The 18,665-nt window shown below is 50.3% G+C and overlaps 1 protein-coding gene across 1 annotated transcript in view; it reads left to right on the top strand.

Annotated features, from left to right (window-relative positions):
- LOC131208043 (AF4/FMR2 family member lilli) overlaps positions 1 to 2,944 on the top strand; it is a 70,849-nt gene extending 67,905 nt beyond the window's left edge. The window contains exons 12-18 of the mRNA XM_058200686.1: positions 40 to 1,413; positions 1,481 to 2,007; positions 2,078 to 2,158; positions 2,236 to 2,407; positions 2,477 to 2,569; positions 2,653 to 2,758; positions 2,825 to 2,944. Coding sequence (XP_058056669.1) covers positions 40 to 1,413; positions 1,481 to 2,007; positions 2,078 to 2,158; positions 2,236 to 2,407; positions 2,477 to 2,569; positions 2,653 to 2,758; positions 2,825 to 2,934 — 2,463 coding nt within the window. The 3' untranslated portion in view covers positions 2,935 to 2,944. The remainder of the gene's footprint in view (positions 1 to 39; positions 1,414 to 1,480; positions 2,008 to 2,077; positions 2,159 to 2,235; positions 2,408 to 2,476; positions 2,570 to 2,652; positions 2,759 to 2,824) is intronic.
- The last annotated feature ends 15,721 nt before the right edge of the window (positions 2,945 to 18,665 follow it).

The raw sequence follows: 18,665 nt of genomic DNA, 5'->3' as shown, positions 1-18,665 counted from the left end.
AGGCTCTCGTTCTCTTTTACTTTGCTCTCTCATTTGCAGCAAAAGCAAAACAAAAACAAAAAGGCTGCCCTGTTTGCGCGGGTATTTATCAACACGGCGGCCTCCAGCGGTGGCAAAGGAAAGGGTGGCAAGGGAAAGGGTGGCAAGGGCAAGGGTCAAGTGTACATTGACCACGTGGACGAGCTGCACGTCGGGAAGCAGGCGTCCACGACACCAACCTCCACCGGAAACCAGCCAACCGTCGATCAGCGAAAGCACCACCATCAGTTGGCCGTTCCGTCGGCGGACGTTTCTAGCACGTCGCCACGGTCCGTGTCCTTGGCCAACGGGGGTCGTCCGAGCAGCAGGGGAGGTGGCGTGGTAGGGCCCGGTGACAGTAGAGTGTCGCCAGTGCCGTCGTCACTGTTCTCCCCGGTTAAAGGTGCCTTAAGCAACATTTCGCTCATCTGCCGTATCGAGTTGAGCCGCCTTTGGAAGATACCGCCACCTCCGCCGGGCTCGCGAGGGAGCAAAGGGGGCGAACAAAGCTACAGTGCCCAGCGCAGTGCCTCAGCTCGCCAGAAGAGCAAAAGTCCCTACGAGCAGCAGCCACTCGGGGCGACGGCCGCGGGAAAGCGGCGCCGAAACTCGGCCGGTCAGCAGCAGCAGCAGCAAGACCCGGACCGCAGTAGTAGCTCGGTGCACAGTTCCTCGTCGACCCCGCGGCTCGAAGAGCGACCTGGCTCGGCCACCTACGGCGGTCGGCTACCACCGACGGACGCGTTGCTCGGTGAAAGTGGCACCGAAGGTCCGGTACGGCATCGCAGTAACTCCATCAACAGTGATCACAGTGGTGCTGCGCAGAAAGCGCGCGATTACCATGCCGGTGGCGGTTATGGCAACAATTCCTCGTCCTCTTCTCCCTCGCTTCATTCTAATGGCAACCATCGGCATCACTCGCCGATGGTGGGCTACCACCCGAGCCACCACCATCATCACCTGCTCGCTAGCGGCACGGACCCGCCGAAGGGAAAATCGACACACCCTGCATCTTACGACGAAAAGCTGCCCGCCAAATCCGAGAAGCTTAGCTACGGTACGCTCAAGGATGACAAAGCGGCCGCCCTGCTGTACACGAGCGGTGGCGCTAAGTACTCCAACTACGGTGTGATAAAACAGGAAGGACCATCGGCCATCAAGCAGGAGTACGCCGGCGGAGAACTGACAGGCGATGGTGTATCGGAGAGCAAACTGCTCGGTACGACCGGGAAGCTCATTGGCAATGGCGGGACGGTGGCGGCGGGTGACGGTCAGACAGCGGTTCCCCCACCGGGGACCCGAATGCGCAAACGCTCCACCAGCTCGAGCAGCACCTCAAACAACACGTACAAAGAGAAGCGCCGGAAAAAGGATAAAACAACCAACAATGCACAGGTAAGGCGCGATAGGTTCTCCGGTTGGTTGTCGTACGAGTCACTAATGGTTGAGCCTCTTTTTTTAGACTGATCCGCTTGACCAACTTCCACCAACCAATCACGATCGGTTAGCGGCGGATGACTGCCAAACGGTGGCAGGAACCAACGCAGGAATGCTCGTCACAGTCCAACATCCGCATCCAGCAGCGACAGCAGCGGCGGCCGGGTTACATCACAGCAATCACCACCATCACAACAGCAGCCACCAACAGCAGCAGCAACCGCCTCAACAGCAGCTTTTGGGTGACGTCGCCGATCCCATCGGTACCAGCGGAACACCGGTGCCGGAGGTCACCGTGCAGATTAAGAAGGTGTACGTGTCTTATTTTGAGCGCAACGACGATGAAGTCGTCGCTGGGGATCAGATCCGGTACCTGTCGGAGGCGAAGCGCCTCAAGCATGCGGCCGATCGCGAGCAGGACCACCTGGCGCAGGCCATGCTGTACCTGGAGGCGGTGCTATTTTTCTTGCTCACCGGTGACACGATGGAACGAGATCCGATCACCGAGAAGGCGGCCTTTACGATGTACAAAGATACGCTTTGTTTGATAAAGTAAGTGCCGCGCCTCGGGATGCGAAGAGGTCACCGTCGTCGGGTCATTAACTTTGTTCCAAAATTGCAGATTCATTTCATCGAAGTTTCGTAGCCAACTGCAGCACCCCACGGTGCAGGGCAATATTCACACGAAAGTTGCCATCTTGAGGTAAGCGATTACAGACGCTGTCGGTGAGAAATGGGTTGCTAATAATACCAAACTTTGCTCGCTTCCGTCCCCGACAGTTTGCGGTGCCAATCGTTGATCTATCTGAAGTTGTACAAAATGCGCCGGCCGGATATGAAGGAATCGTGTAAAACGATCGCCGAGTTCAACAGCAGAACCAACACCGTACCGGCCGAGCTGACCAACGGTAACACACCGTCGCCTCTGTCTCCGACATCGGTTGGCTCACAGGTAACGTCGCCTCGCCGCTGAACCCGCGCTTTTCGAATGACGATTTATTGCTACTCTCTTTTCGCGCAGAGTTCTGGCTACTGCTCCGGCCACAACAATCAGCCCGGTGCGATCCCACCGATGAATCTGTCGCCCGCCCAATGCATACAGATGCCGATCAATGTAAGTTTCGACGAACGTTCGTAGACCGGCACATCTCGTACGCAGCGCAAGTTAACAGTTGTACTTTTGGTCCCTTTGGTTAGGTTCACAATGCGTATCAAAAACAAACCACGCTCTTTACGAACCTGTCCACCTGTTTCGATCTTTGGGAACAAGCGGATAGTCTCGTGTTACGAGGGAACCATATCGGTAAGTTGGGAACGTTTGATCCGCAGAACTGCTCGTGCTGACCCACTTCGTGGTTCCGTGTTTTAGAATTCTTCATCGACCTTGACCACGAAAATGGTCCTATGACGCTGCACAGCTCGCTGTACAACGTCGTCAAGTACGTTCAAGCGGGCATCCAGAAGCTGCGGCGCATGTAACATTGGGCGCTACTGGTGGCGCCAATGCAGAAGCAGCTTGCCTTCTAGCAGTGGTAGTGACAATAATCGAAGTGAGAGCGAGACGGAGCACCGGAGAAGATGGGGTTCAGTGGTCACCCGGAAACCAGCAGCATAACCTTAATTCGTCTACTCAACACACGCGCGCGGTGGTTGGTAGAAGTGCAATATTTACGTGACCGCTGTGGGGAGGTGGCGTATCCGACGCGGTAGAAGCGAACGATTTCGTCAAATCAATCAATCAACCAAACATATGGGAACACATCACGGTGGGAATGACGCTACGCCGCAGCACCGGAAGGGATCAGCAATCATGAAAGGCTTCGTGGAACAATCAGTTGGCTCAATCTTTCGTCGAATCAAGGGACGGGTGGAATGTGCTCGTTAGTGAAGCAAAATATAGCCAATTTAAGACCCCTTCATTTTCCTGCACTCAAAACCTGCATCGGCGCTCGTAGCTATACGTTTTTGCATTTGCGAACAACTCATGCTTTCGTTCATTAGGTAAACAAATTTTATTTTTTTTCCCTCATAAATTCGTTTCTGTTTACACCGTTTAGCTTCAATTCGATCGTTACGGATCGTTGCGATTTTTGCTTTATCCGGTTCCTCCCATACTCACAAATGTCGGCATCCGAATGGCCGGCAGCACACAGTTCGTTATAAGTTTTTATCAGAAAAGGGTATTTATTTTTGTAGTCTTTTCGTAACGAAACGAAACGGAGGTGATGTTTGTCGGCCGTTTTCTATGACGCGTTTGCGCTGGGGTGAGACCAAATAAGATCGACCACCATCGGCCACGGCGGTGCGAAAGGGACAAATTGTATCCACAAGTCACATATTACGATCGTTAAACTTATTCGTAGACGGAGATAAAGGAGGAGGTTGTAAAAACCGACCAGATGCAAAGAACCTAAAGGCTATTTCTATACATATGTTGTTTTATACGTTCGTTTTTAATTAGTTATACGATATTGCTCACCAAGAAATCAGGAGAGAATAAAGAGAGAATTGGAAAGAAAGGTTGTTCGTTATAGGAACGTGGCGTATGGCCACGATTCGATGCAAAACCACTATTATTCGGTAGGATGGTTGAGCGCCAGCAAAAGGGGTAACGGAAATGTTAGTGAAGAATCGCAAACACCACAAGATAGTGTGACACTAGTTTAATTTATTGCTCTAAATATTCCGCGTACAGGTGAACACTGTACCATAGATTGTGGCTCACATCAAAGATTAATTAGTTGAATTGTAGGAAAAATGACACTACGAACGGACGAGGTACGATGGAGCGAGGCGCGTGACGCAAGGAAAGGTTGCTGCCCGCCGGCGCACATTCGCAGGGACAGAGAGAGAGAGAGTGTACAAATCGTGTATTGTATTCTTAGATACTTTTGCAATTTTTATTTTTAAATATAACAGTGTATAGGCCTCTTTCTACACCTTTTGCCGCTTCTCAGCGAGTGAAATTCAGTCTAATCGAACGAGTGTGTATTGCGTTCTTATTAGTTTATCGCTTGTTTTCTACGTTAGCGATTGTTGTTACCGCTTCGTTTGTTTGGTGTTGCTTTATTTTTATTTCTCCTCGCCAGATTGAGATATCGCTTTATTGCTTCTCGCGTACGCCGTATAGCTAGGCCGCGTATGGTAGAAACGTTATGAATATGCCTTTACAGTAACTCTGCAAGCTCCGAAACTGAACCGCCGTGGTGACCGCGCCAATAGGTTGCGGTTCATGTTACAAAAGTAAGACACAAAAATGGCTCAAAATCAGAAAAGGTATACTAAATATGGCCAAATTCTCTTCAACGGTGATAGCAAGTTAGGACAGCATGATGGCTTCGCTGCGCAATAAATGGACGAAGCACCGATCATTTGCACTGACAGTGGTCGACAGACGGCTCATATCATAAGTTTACTTTTGGCAATGAGATCTATTGTTTTTGGTTTTATTAAAGGGTACAGAACGTTGTTGGATCCGTTTCGCTGTGCATCTACAGAGGGTACTTCGTTTGCAAAAAGAATCAATGTTTGTTTTATTATCACTTGTTCTAAGCGTTCGGTGAGGTTCACTCAGGGCATTCTTTTTCCCAGTTTTCTTTTTCGACTCGTTTGATTTTCTATTTTTTTATGTACTCGTTAAAGCTTCTGTCGCTGTTTAGTTGGTTTGCCTGGATCGATTGCCAAATGGCGGATTGAATGTTCCAACTGTCAGTTAATTTTAAAAGACAACTACTGGGAGACAAAACCTGTTTGCTGGTGCTTGTCTTTGGTTTCTGGGTGGGCGGACCAATGGTTTCATATCAAACAAGACTCCTCCCAATCGATTATTTTCTAAGCGTAGGTCATGGATCACCAGCAAGGGTCCAATGATCGACTTTGCATTACTGCAGACTTGCGTGGGGAGGCTTTTTTCCGAAATAATCATGAATCAATGTCAGGCGGAGCCTGTACAGCACAACAATTATGCACTAGTCAATGGCGTTGAACCTCTTGGGTTCACCGCTACCCGGCATCGACGATCTGTTTACGAAACGCTTTAAACCGAGCACGAAAGGAAGGCGCGAAGTGGCAGAAATCAAACGGCGGAACAAAATGTATTGACGAAATTAGTGTGTGAAACGCAAAAAACGGCAACACAGAACTAAATCCAGGGAAGCAAAAACCGAACGGAACAAATGGAATCTAATTCAATCACACTACTATCACGGAATATTGTTCGTAGAACGACACAGCAAACGGAAGAGTCCCTCGAGACAGCAATCCGCGGCGAGAAAGACGAGCAAACCAAAATAGAATATTCATTCACAAAGTGCAACTCCAAAAATGTAAAAGCAACACCTATTGATAGGGTAAGTGCGAAGCAAGTCGAACAGTAGTAGGCTGTTACCGTCGAAACGGCGATCAGCCGCCGCGGACGGAACCACATTTCGCAAAACATATAGAAGCATTATACTGTGTGAAAGACTAACAGAAGCAACAAACTACTGCACTCGGTATCGGTGTCCTGTGGAAAGAGCAATCGAATGGATGCTTGTCCCGGTCCCGGCTTGGCTGGGATGCATCACTTAAGACTACTAGTACGGAACAGTACACGGGACGCTGTTGTGCGGTATAGGAAACCATACACCACAACGGGGTTGGGCAACACTACAGCAAGCTTTAGACGTTAAGCGGGGTCGTAGAACAACAAAAATGTCACAAAATTGGCGATTTAACGGAATCGAGTCTCCTGTGACAAACCACAAACGTGTGCGTTACGCTGGAGGCAGTCAAATGAGCCAAACCAACCGGATAACTGACTCAACAATGGTGGAACTTAAGCTAAATCGGTATTGTGAGATATTATACAGTGCTATACATCTATATATACACACATACACATATTATATTGTATACAGAGTAGAGCAGTGCAACATAATAATACAACAAACGTGACAAACCCCACGCACCTACGGATGTAGAGGAAGGGAAGCGAAATTACCAAAAACAAAGAGAAACCGAAACACGGAAACCACAATAGGACTGATGGATGCGACCGGCAGCATTTCAAACCAGCTGTTGATTACTAGGTGTGACCCATGCGCACCAGGGAATCGTAGACAGAAGAGACTAGAACACTAACAATTCGTCAGAACGGTGGACAGGTAGTCGAATGACGATTACTCCTAAACTAAACTAAGAGTTCGCGCAACAGTGCGCGGGCCGCGTAATTAAAACGAAACTATCCACAACAACTAAACAAACAACAGCAAAGCGAATCAAGACACAAAATGCTAACGGGGTTGCCGCTAACGGAATAACAAAAGAGAGAACAGAAACCTATTTGTTTAACACGGTAGTCCGCAACGAATGTAGCGCGCGACAGGGAAGACAGTTTATTTACGGTGATAGGTGATTTGATAATGAAACCGCACTATGTGACAATGGGGGGGCGGCGACCGGGTGGAGATCAAGATTGAGTTTAACTTGGCAGTAAAATTAGTACTGTATAAACGTAGCGGACAGCAAGAAAACAATATCTTGAGACAGAGAATAAGTGTAAATAAATTCTATATATATACACACACACAATATTAATATATACCATTAATATTGCTATTAATATTAAAGTAATTATATTATAAAACAACAAAACCTACAATTGAAAGTTATGTAGAAATTTTAGAATAAAAAGAGGAGAAAAAACGAATACTAAGTTAACATAAATGGGGACCATCATGATGTTTTTCTTTTTGCAATACCTAAGTGGCTCAACTTTAGTAGCTCTTTAGTACAATACTTTAGTAGGACCACCGTTCGTTCGTAGCTCACCGATATTAACCGACGAGCTGGCAGTTTCGAACGAAAATGCTGTCAGTTGGCTTGCTTGTATAGCCACACTTTCTTGCATGAGCAGAAAGAGCCATATTTGGCATGAACAGAATCGTTCGACAGGATCTGACGTTCGCTGTCAAATCGGCCGATTGAAAGGTTGCAATCGGGGTAAAAAATAAAAATAGTCCGTCGGAGTGTTTTTCAACCGTGCGTTCCGGTGCGTTTGCGGGGGGAAAGCTTCAACCTGCCGCGGCCAGCGTAGTGTTCATTTGATCTCACCCTAAAGTTAACCTCACAAGCGCGTTACGTTTCGTTTGCGTAGCCAACGTAAAGCTGCTGGTTTCCGTTTGTTTGTCGAAAGTGGTTCCGGTGAAGCCGGCACATTTCGTTTGTTTCCGTCGTGAAGGGTTGCTGCGTCGCGGGGATTCTCTGTTGTTCCGTTGTTGCGATTGCGGTGGCGTGTGCTGTTTCTGAGTTGTTGTGTAGTTGTTAGGTGTTTATAATTTTTCTCCCCCAAAAACTGTCCCGTGGAACAACTCTCGGACATTGATGGACCAGCTAGCAGCAACCACCACCGTGACTATCCCGAGACGAGACCCGGAAAACGGGCAAGGACGGCCACATAGCGTGCGATTCGGTATGTAGAATGCCAATTACAATGTAAAAGCTTTCTTATCTCGCCGTTGTTAGGAAAGGCAGGAAGGGTCACGAAACAGTCGAAACCCCAATCGGCGGGAGTCCAAACAAACTGCCCCAAAGGTCGGCCATCGAAATTCAAATTCGGAAGCCCTCAACAGCATTACAATAATCGATTCCGATAATTCCATGAGTCGAGCCCACTGGCCTGTGGTGTTTTCGATTGTTTTGCGAATGTTTAGCGGCTTCTTATCGTTTCGACCTGGTTGCGTGAGCCATTCGGTCCCCTCGTTTACCATATTTATTCGTATTTTGTTTTGGCCAAATGACGAATGAGAAACGAGTCCTTACGATATTGATCGCTATGGTCGGTTTACGATTACACTCCAGTTTGCGTTCTCTGTTGCCCTTCGCAAGGGCTAGTTATTTATCGGCTGGCGTGACTATCACAGTCAATAGTTTTATGGTTCGTTTTCCTAAAATGCTAACTGACTGTTGCAATATGACGTACAAGGTATAATCTTTGTATAATAAATTATTAGAACGATTACAATCGGCGTAATCGCCTTGCCCAAACCGTCGGAATGGAATGGTAACATCTTAACCGTATAAGCTTAAGCAGCACCGGGGCTTATCCGGTGTTAATTCTTCGATCACAGTTTTGCTATCGGCCCTTCGGTGCTTCGGTATCGGTGTGTGTGGGAACATTTTTTACTCGCTAATCCGAGCAACGACCTCCTCCTGCTGTGACCTGCATTTTCGGTTACTACATCCAAACAGAACTCCCTCGAAAAAAGGAATCGCTCCGTCTTCCGTCCCGCTTGGAGCGACCCCACCCAAAACGCGCGGGGGTTGTGCTTCATTGACTGCGTTCGAGAGCAGTGCGATCCCCAGAGCAGTGCTGAGCCGTGCCCTAAGTTCTCGCCAAGATTTGGTCCCGTCCCGTTTCGCGCTTTTCCCTCCGCAGCCACGACCGACCCTTCGCGCCCGGTTCGATTTTCTCGGGCGTGGACTTCGTCTTTTCACGCGCTTCGTTTCGCTGGGCAAAAGTCGGTCAAGTGACCGCCGTCGGCCACCGGATCGCAGTGGATCATCCACTTCGCCCGAGCCCGACCGGCGGATAAAGTCGGCCCGCCGCCGTGCTGCAGCTCGCGACGAACGATTATGCACCGGATCCTGCCGGGTTCGGCTGCGGTCGCTCGGGCGGGCCATCGGTCGGTCGGTCGGTCGGTCGGTCGGTCGGTATGCCGTGGCGCTGTTCTTCTGCCAGGATGATGGCCGTGTCGGCACAGAGGCACAAAAAAAGGCTGTACCCTCAGCCGCGGCGTTAGACGCCCAGAAATCACGACGGATGCGCATGCTCCTCAATCGGAGGGCGACGGTTGTTCCGGTGTTTCGGAGCGAGACTTGTCATGCACTTGCCGGAGCCCGCGTGCCCGTTGCTGGGTTTGAGGCAAGGATCCGAATTCCGGGCAATTCGGTCAAACCGATTTTTTTCCAACCAACGCCTTGGGACGCCATTTGAAGTGGGGTCGTAACGATTGATGTTCTGTTCATAATTTTAGGAACCGTACCGGCCGACCAGCAGCAGCCCCACCGAGAGCGCTGCTGTGTGATGGAATTCCGGGAAGCATTGGTCCTTTGCTCGTGCCACCAACACACTCGCATCCGGTCGTCCTCGGGACGCTCGCGCCTGAAGGGCACTCACGCATACAGTCACGGGGAGCTCCACCGCGAGCAGCTGTAGCGCATCGAAGGATGCTGTGAGCTCCCCATCGGATGCCCGATCTCCTTCTCTGTCTGCCGGCTCGCTCGAACGGACGTTTCTTTCTCTTTCCCTCGCTCTATTGCTTACCGAGCCATTCATCTCATCTCAGCCCTCAGTTTTTTTTACGGCTGGCCACAGGATAACCTGGGTGGTGCTGACGACGGCGGACCGTTCGTCGAGCGAACCGATCCGGCCCGTCGTCATTTAGTTGCCGCACTCAATCGAATCAAGTTGTGTCCGTTTTTGTCTCTCTGTCTCTGTACCCGCCGCCACAGCCACCCACCACACAGTTAACCGCGCACGTTAAAAACGAAACACCATTACATCGATCGTTATCATCACCCGCCCTGTTGCAAGTCCCCACCAGCACCGGCAGGAAGTGCATCCTCGGTTGGATCCTCGGTTGCCATCGCCCCCGGCCCACGCCGAGTGTCCTTCGGACGCGCCACCACCTTAACTGAACCGCGCGTGTGTGTCTGTGTGTGTGTGGTGTGCGTGCGTGCGTCTGTGCGTGTGTGCGTGCGTGTGTGAAAAATCGAGATTTTCCTTCGTTGTTTCCTTTCCCTTTCTGGGTCACACACTCAGTAAAAGCGGGGCACGGCACAGAATACGGGAGTTGTCGGTCGGCAGGTCGGCAGGTCGGTCGGTCGGTCGGTCCTTCCTCGGTTTCGGTTTTTCGGTGTCATTCGAACGCGCCCAGCCCACGGCCCACGCCTTCCTTTCGTTGCCGGTTGCCCTTTGGCCGGGGGCGAATCGGGAAAACGAATCCGACAGCTATCGCGAGGCAAACTTACTACACTTAATTACTGTCTGGGTCGTGTCAGTTGGCCAAGGGGGGGTCAGAAGTGGGCCGGATCACTTACTCAAAACACTACTTTCCGAGCCAGTTCACCGTTAGTTGTAAATTCTGTGCGTGGCGTTCAACAGTCACGGGTTTGCGGACGACTTTCCCGTTCCGTCCCGGACTGTATCCCGGGCGGCCAGAACAATCCCAACGAAAGGCGCGCTTCGTGCTTCGGTTGTTGATCTGTTAGTCTGTGGTGTATGTGTCTGCGTGAGGCCAGCCAGCAATCCAGGTGAGCAATTTCCGGATCCGGAAAGGAATCTAAATCCTAGGACCGATAGTTTAGTCCGTCATGTTATATTGCTGCTGTTATGTAAGCCCAAGGACCCGCGGTCCGAATCGGCTCCGTTTTGTCGATATTTATTCGTCTTTCATAAATCATAATTATCGCTTTCGGTGGCTGGACTGATGATGGCCAAAAATCCCGTCCCGTCTACTGTCAACGGAACGGAATCATCGATCATTTGTCCACCATCGTCCGCCAGTAGCATGCTCAGTGCCGTTCTCAACAAAAAAAAAAAACGGCCCAGTAATATGGCCGCAAAAGGACATCACATTCTGCCAGCCAGCAGACACACCTAGATCGCCCGACTGTGGCCTCGTTGGGCCTCGACCGTTTTTATGGTGCTCCCTGCTGTATGCTTTCTTTTGCGCGCCGTCCGTTTCACGCACTTGGACCCGAGCCGCTGGTGGCGGCCACTTAGTGCGAAACCATCGTACGCTCCCTCCGGTCCCTCGACTGGGTGGGGCCGTGTCCTTGGTGGGTGATATGTTTTTGCTGTTCCACTTTTTTCTCCACTCCGAGGGCGGGTGTTTTGTTACGGCCGCTCGCTCTGTCTGTTCGGTCGGCGATGGGCAGCGACGGACACAAGATGGCAAAAATGGTGTGCCCATCTCCCAATCGCTGCTTGGGCTTGGGTGATGGCTGCTGGCCGAAAGGGTGCTTCTTGAAATGGAACATTTAATTGAGGGGTGCGCCATCCGTCAACGATATTGTTTTCCTGCGAACAGGGAAACAATAGAACCGGGGTCCGACTGAACTCCGCCGATGGGAATCGGGTCACCGAAAAGCTCCTTGCATAATGTGATCACCGGTTCACGGCGTAAGATGGAACCGAGTTCCTTTTCACTCCGTGCACGCTTCCCGGAGACGAGTTCGCGCGTTGGTGCGAATGAATAAATTAAACCACTTCGTCGTAACTCACTCGCGGAGATCGTTAAAAGGGGCGTAAATATTTCATTTTGGCAAATTTCATTCGAATTCCCATCTCACTTGGCTGCGCTGCGCGTCAGGTGGAGGACCATGCGCCTCCATCGTGCACCTCGAATGTTCCGGCACCTTAGGCAAAGCTTCCTTTTCGCGAGGTCTCCCTTCGTCCTGTACTAATTGGGATGCATTAGGGAAGCGATGCGCGTCACTGCCTTATACTTTGGCACCTTTCTTCGAATCATTTATTCGCCGGGCGTGCGATTAAGGCGCGCCCTTCTTCTCATTGGCCGTGAGCAATATGCTTGCCCCCGTTAGCAGCGCGCCCAACCCGATTGAGATTGTTACGTGATCCACTTCCGGTTCCTAGCCGGACCGGAGCCGGAGCACTGACTTACTTCCGTTCTAGACTCTCGCGTTTTTTAAATGTTGTAGCTTTTGTATCTCCCCAAAAACCGGAGCCAAAGGAAGACATCAGATGGCGCGGAAGCGAAAGGCAGCACAAAACCACGGACCACACGGGAGGGCACGAAACTGCAGGGCGGCAATTTATTTTCCTCCTGCCACCTCCCCGGGGGAGGAGTGGGGTTTCTAAATCCGGGGAGCTTCCGTGTTTTTCCGCTTCGCCCGTTTGCCACATAAACTTTACCTTTGTCCTCGATTGCCCCGCTTTCTTCGGTTTTCGCGAGAAAGGGCGCCTTTTTCTAGCACTGCACTGCCCATTCCGGGGCTGTTCTTTGGGAAAGTTTGCCCTCAGTGCCCTTAGATTAAACGTAATTTGCACTAGCAACGAGCCTGGCCAATCGGCGGGTCCGCTCGGTGGTCGCTCCGTTCCGGGGCTTTGGGCTTGTTAATGGTGAATAAATTTAAATTAATCCTTAAGGGTGGACTTTCTTTCCGTTTTCTGTGTGCGCCCCCGGAAGGGTGTTCCATTTGCTTTCGTCGTGGCAGCGTTAAATGAATCCTCCGGCCAAAGAGAGCAGCGAAGGCAGCGAAAAAAATCTGAGCTCCGAGCCCCCGCAGGAAATGGATCGGCCTGTGTGTTGTGGCCTGCGAAGAGAAAGGTGTGAAGAGGATTACACCGTTGTCAATTCGAGCGCCACCGAGCGCTTTCAGGTTCTCGAGGCTGCCAGCGGAGCTCACAAATTAGGCCCAATTCAATCGTGATTGGTTTCACGAGATTTGTACGCGTAATTGAATCACTTCTTTGGGCACCCCAGGGTGGTGCTCCATGGTCGGCACACCGTCAAAGGGTGGCCCGTCTTGCCCGGTGCCAAAGGTTAACCGTGTTGTTCCGATTCCGAACAAAACGCGGAGCTTTTCCCGTTTCCCGTGCGCTGCGCTTGATTGGATCCGTTTCGTTTCGATCAAAGCTAATTTAAGGAAAAAGCCCGCAGAAAGTAGGGCCTCCCAGGGCAGTAACACAATTACGTTCTGCCCCGTCCAGTCCGTGCTCTAATTGACGCCCGAGCAGACTGAGCTGTTTATCGGTGATTTTATTGTAAAATTCAGAAAATCCGATCGATGGAAGGCGCGCACGGCCCACGGTTGGGGTAGAATTGAAAGTGTCCTCAATCAAACAACCCACAATTGGGGGCCCATCATCTTGGTGCGATTGGTTGGCTAACGAGCAACGCCCGACGCCTGAGCCGAGCTTTTTGTCGTGGCCCTTCTCGGTTCGGCGCGTATAATTAAGGATTGCGAACCAGCGACATACGACGACGACGACGACGACGACGAGTGTCGCCCCTATCGCCGGCCGATCGCCATTTTATTTCCATTTTCCGTCCCATCGAATGCACCGATTGTGGTCGTCGGGAGAAAATTTTATGTTTCGCGACAGAGACACAGAACGCGAGATGATGCCATGGCTGGGGCGAGGGCGATGTGCCCATTTGATGAGCCGCCTCGGATCATTTGTAGGCCGCGACCGACTCCTTGGGGAATGCAAGAAGGCTTCCCGTGGTTTCGTGTACACCAACGCCGGGCGGCCACAGCCGCCATAAATCTCAGTCTCAGGCCATGGCTCACTGAACGCCACCGCAGCGCGCATCCCGATGTCTGGCTGATAATTTTATGCGTTTTCCCTGCCGCTTCGCTGGTTCCGTGTCCGTTGGCCTCTGTCCTTCTTATCGGACGGCGGCTCTTGGTGGTTGTAAATTTTTTATGTCTTTTCTCTACGAACCCGCCACCGCTAGTCCGCGTGGTCCGCGCGTCTCTTGCGTGGGGCTGGATCGTGGCTGGTGCGAGGCCGAGGGCCACCGTGTGGGAAGTTAGATTCTGGCGGTCGAGCAGATTGAAAGCTCGAGACGCAATGTAACGCAACCGGAAAGTACATAATCTTGCCTAGCCTTAGTCTCCGAAGCAACAGAAGGAAATCGCGTTTGAGTTGCGGTAAAAATTGCGGTCTCCGGGCTTCTTGTGTGAAGTAACAGAAATGAAAATCATTTGTCCGCAGTACCGGGGGCCAGTACAAGGAAACCTGGCTGGCGGAAAAGGCTGGGCAACAAAAGCGCCAAAAGGAAGGAAAAGTCTTTTCCGCAAGGGCGCGTCCGTTAGCCGAGCTGCCTTCACTAATTTGTTTGTGCGTAGTTCTGTAGGTTGGTTTTTTAAATACAATTTTCGTTTATTTTATTTCAATTGTTAGATGATATGCCATGATTGTTTATGCCATTGTTTATTATTTGCTTCGTTGATCAAGAGTTTATAGAAGAGTCTATTTCGCTGTTAACAAACTAAGGTGTTTGGATCATTGGTTTTACCTTTTGCACTGACTCTTTCTGACTTTCCCATTCTTTATTCTATCAAATGGCGTTCGAGGGGCTTAAAGATGTGATGCCAAATTTTATTTAAAAATTGAATGCAAAATTCTGATGTACGATCTAACCATACTTTAAATGAATACTTTCACTGCAGAATCAATTCATAAAACGGAATCTGTCACTGAAGAACGCCAAAAGCAATATCCACACGCTTCCGGTTCGCTGGAACCGTTGGCCGAATTCCTTCGTAGAATGAATGAATTTCAAATCAGGAGTATGCATAAAAGTCGCTTCCAGTCGCTGGCTGTGCTGGGCTGTCGTGGCACAAAGCGGCCCGCTAAGCATCTGGCCTACGCCAGAAGAATGGCAGGGGACTTGTTGGTGATGGAGTGTTCTGTCATTCAAACACCCGCATTGGCCCGCGTCAGGATCATCGGCGGGCGGGCTGATCTCCCGATGCCTCCTTACGCCGTGCTCTTTGCCTTTTGCGTCTCTCTCTCTCTCTGTTCGTGTCTCGACCTCGTTAGAGCCTTTGCCGTGCCTCTTTGACCTTTAGCGCCAGCGAACCGGGATATTCGGAGGCTGTTGTGGTAGTGTCCTTGGGAGCTCCGCCACCGTGGGAGGATCTGCAGGAGCCTTATCGGTGGAGCCGAAGGCACAGCAATTTGTTTGTTTCTCAAACAGCTGCCATTTGGTTTTTTGTTGCCGTTCCTTTTTGTCTTTCGCCATTACCTGTGTGCTCCGGGGCTTCTCTTTGCTGGCTCGCGCGGAACGATAACAATCGATTACAATCCTCGGTTATCCTTATCGCGGAGCAGTGCCCGTGAAGGCGATTTACGTTTGGACGTGCGGTGTGTGGCCACGATGCTGCGCTCTGCTCACGTTGGTTGGCAGGATTTTACCTCTTATTTCATCTCCGGTCTCCGTGCAGGGGTCGTTTTTGGTCGGGCTGGTCGGGCCGGGATCTTTTGGGCCGTTGCCGCGGGTCTTTCAAAGCCCTTCCGTTCCAGCCGAACAATATGGTCTTTGTTGGTGCTGCCGATCGTTTTGGCCGGAAAAACCGATAAATTGCCAACGGAAGACCGGTCCGGCCGTGGGCTTTCGAATCGAAGATGGACGAATGGATGGGGAATCGGGTTTAAATCTGCGGCCGGTGGCCCAGCAGTTTGCTAATAGGATACGGTTCCGTTGGTACCAATTTAAACGTTTATTTGATCTTCTCGCCATCCTAATCATTTCGACATCACGCACGAATTGGCCCCTTTTTACGGACCGCTCGGGGACCGCTCCCGAACCCAAAGTCAGATATTGTAAGGCGCTTAAAAGATGCTTCCCAATATTGTGCCTGTTTTGTTGCTGAACGATCAAATTAATGATCGCTTCTTTGTATTTTTTTTTATAGAAATGTTTATATGTTCATAGTTCCAATGTCGTAATGGAGGTTAAATGCTTGTCCCCGACGGTGGATCTGTTCAAAATACGTCCACCTAATTGATGGTGATGGCCCACTTGGCACTTGGTACCTGGGACGATCGGTTTCAAGTTCCTGGATTGCTGTGGGGGGTGCTTCACAATCACAAACATTTTCCCGAACTTCTCCCACGGGTCCGGTTTGGCTGGCCATCGCTTCGCACAGTAATGAATTGCACAATTTCCCTAATGAGTCCTCCACCTCGCTCTCCGAGATGACATCGATCGTCATCGATTTGTCATCCCGGAAGCCGCCCGGTGGCCCGTAAATGAGTGCGGTCCCAGCGGGGAAGCGGTTTGAAACGAGACCGATTGGTCAACCCGAAATGGGGACACGAGCGCGCACACAGTCCAATTCCAAATTGATCTCCCCTCGGAACGACACGGTGTTGAAGAGCTAAAATCAACAACGAAGATTTAATTAATCGTCGAGACCGGTGTTTGACAGGATCGGTTTGTGGTGCCACGGAACGAGGTCAGATCGGGCGGTTCTTTTTCACCCCCAAGCACCCAAGTCAAAGTCCTAACGGAGCGCAATCCGCGTGTGTGAATTTTATGTTCTACTTCCCGAAACTACTTGAAACCGAGTTTTATTGCGAAAAGCAGTTGAATTGAAAACTCATCCTCCCATCGCATTCGGCTTGATCTTCCCTCCTTGTGCCCTGCCCCTAATGAGTCCTGCAACATTTGCGCGAAACCGGAAGTGCTGACACAAGAAATCACGTGCGAGACCCGCTGGTGGCGGTGACAGAGAAGAATCGCTTGAATCGCACAAGGTGCACTCCGTTCTCAGACCGCTCTGTGACGCAAGGAACACACCCGACCCGACGGCAAACGGGCGATTCTGGCAGCGAATCTAATTCCTTGTTTTTTTTGCTTCTTTTGCTCAATCCAACATTCCACCATACCGTACCACAAGAAAGGGCGCCCTCAGCTTCGGTGCACTCGGTGACGGGGCTGCTGCACGGTTTGTGGGGTTCACAGTGTGAGCACAAATGCACCGCGCGAGTGAGCTTATTGGGACACTGCGCCCGGACGACGCGGATGAGTTAGCGTCTGAAGTGGATGGTTCAGCGCCGAATGAAGTTGTTGTGTGTGCAATTGTACCGAGTTGCTGCGAGAGGCCAAATCGAGGTTAAGATGCTGAATGAATGGGCAGAATGGGGCGCCGTTAGAAAGCGGCACAAACGCTCTCCGGAGGTGAAGTGGGCCCGACGCGGAAAGCAGAGCACTCTAAGGACCCAAACGGGCTGGGCGGGCTAAGGCCATTTCCGCTCGTCAGTAGTAAAGCTTTGTCACCAGTTTGTGTTTTCTGGTTTAGTAACTAAAATTTGCTTACGTTTTTTGTATCCATTCCGGCGTTCCGTTTGTCCGTGACGGTGAACGGATCACGGAAGGATTCGCGGGTTCCACACCGGATTGTCATCGTCCATTTCGGCGGTGTCACACAAATGTTACCGGCCGGATACGCGTCAACTGGCCAGGTACAACTGACACATGATTTATTACCGACCCGGCTCGGTGTCCCGGGCCGGGAGAGCCAATTCGCGTTGTGGTGTTCCCGTTTCGCTAGGCAAAGTAATAACGTCGTGATGGACGAAAAGAATGAAACTTTGCACTGGATGAATGGAGAACTAGAACGGAATTTATAACTGAGAATATAAATCCATGCATCTGGTTTAGGTTCAGGATTCGGATTACAGATTTTGTAGCTCGTGATAGACCGTTCTTTGGGCATCGGATGTGGCGTGTTCTTTGCTTTCGACTGGGTTCTTCTGCACAATTAATGCACCGGGTTGGCTTATCATCAAATTTTGGCCACAAACAAAAGTCTGTGAATCATTTGTCGTATGCGCCAAATTAAAGCGGATGTGACTCGTCGGAAGCCCTCCAATCGACGGGTACTCGAAACTCACCGTGATCGAATCAAACTAAATGTAATGGAATGTGATGAAGTGAATTTGATGTCCGAACGAATTATAACATTCTATACTATGAAATCTATCTCCTTTCTCCATTAAGTCCATAGCGCGTCCGTCTGTCCACCGAACATCGGCTCAAAATACTAATCAAATATGCGGATAGTTGTTTTGGGTTTAAAGCTCTCAAAAGAGTTCAATTTCTCAAAAATTAAACAAAAGTGCACGTTAGAATGAGAAGAAATAGGTAACGTTCTTGCACTTGTTAATGGACATGTCGAGGTTTAGTAATGACGACGAGTAACGACATCGTGATTATTTGCTCTGGCAATATTGCATAGTGGGTCCAGACTGGGACATCATTAATTATAGTAGACTCAGGCATAAGATGCTTTCTTATGACCCGCTCAGGATCCGGGATACTAAGCGCTAATGTGACAGCCAGTTAATGCAAAGTACATTCTAATATGACAGTTATGTTGGAACCAGCCAATCCTCAAGGATCCCATCTAAGTTCTACGTGCTTGTAATCAGCCTTAAATGTCTCGAGAAAGAATCTAACCTAACCGTCACGAACGGCATCAACATAATTGAACCTTGAAACCTGAAGGTCCCCACAGTCAAACCGATTGGTAAAAACAGTTTCAGGTCAGATGACAGTCAGGGAGAGAGGAAGGACTCGGACCACATTACAAAAGTCGGACAAACGCCAAAAGTTTTGTTTTTGACAAGACCACATGCGGTCAAAAGCGGCACTAAAGTCATTTTAAACTGTTGGCGTTAACCGACC

This window comes from Anopheles bellator, chromosome 2 (genome assembly GCF_943735745.2).
Source record: "Anopheles bellator chromosome 2, idAnoBellAS_SP24_06.2, whole genome shotgun sequence".
Classification (NCBI taxonomy): Eukaryota; Metazoa; Arthropoda; class Insecta; order Diptera; family Culicidae; genus Anopheles; species Anopheles bellator.
The sequence above is the reverse complement of the archived record's forward strand: the minus strand, read 5'-3'. Positions and strand labels throughout refer to the sequence as shown.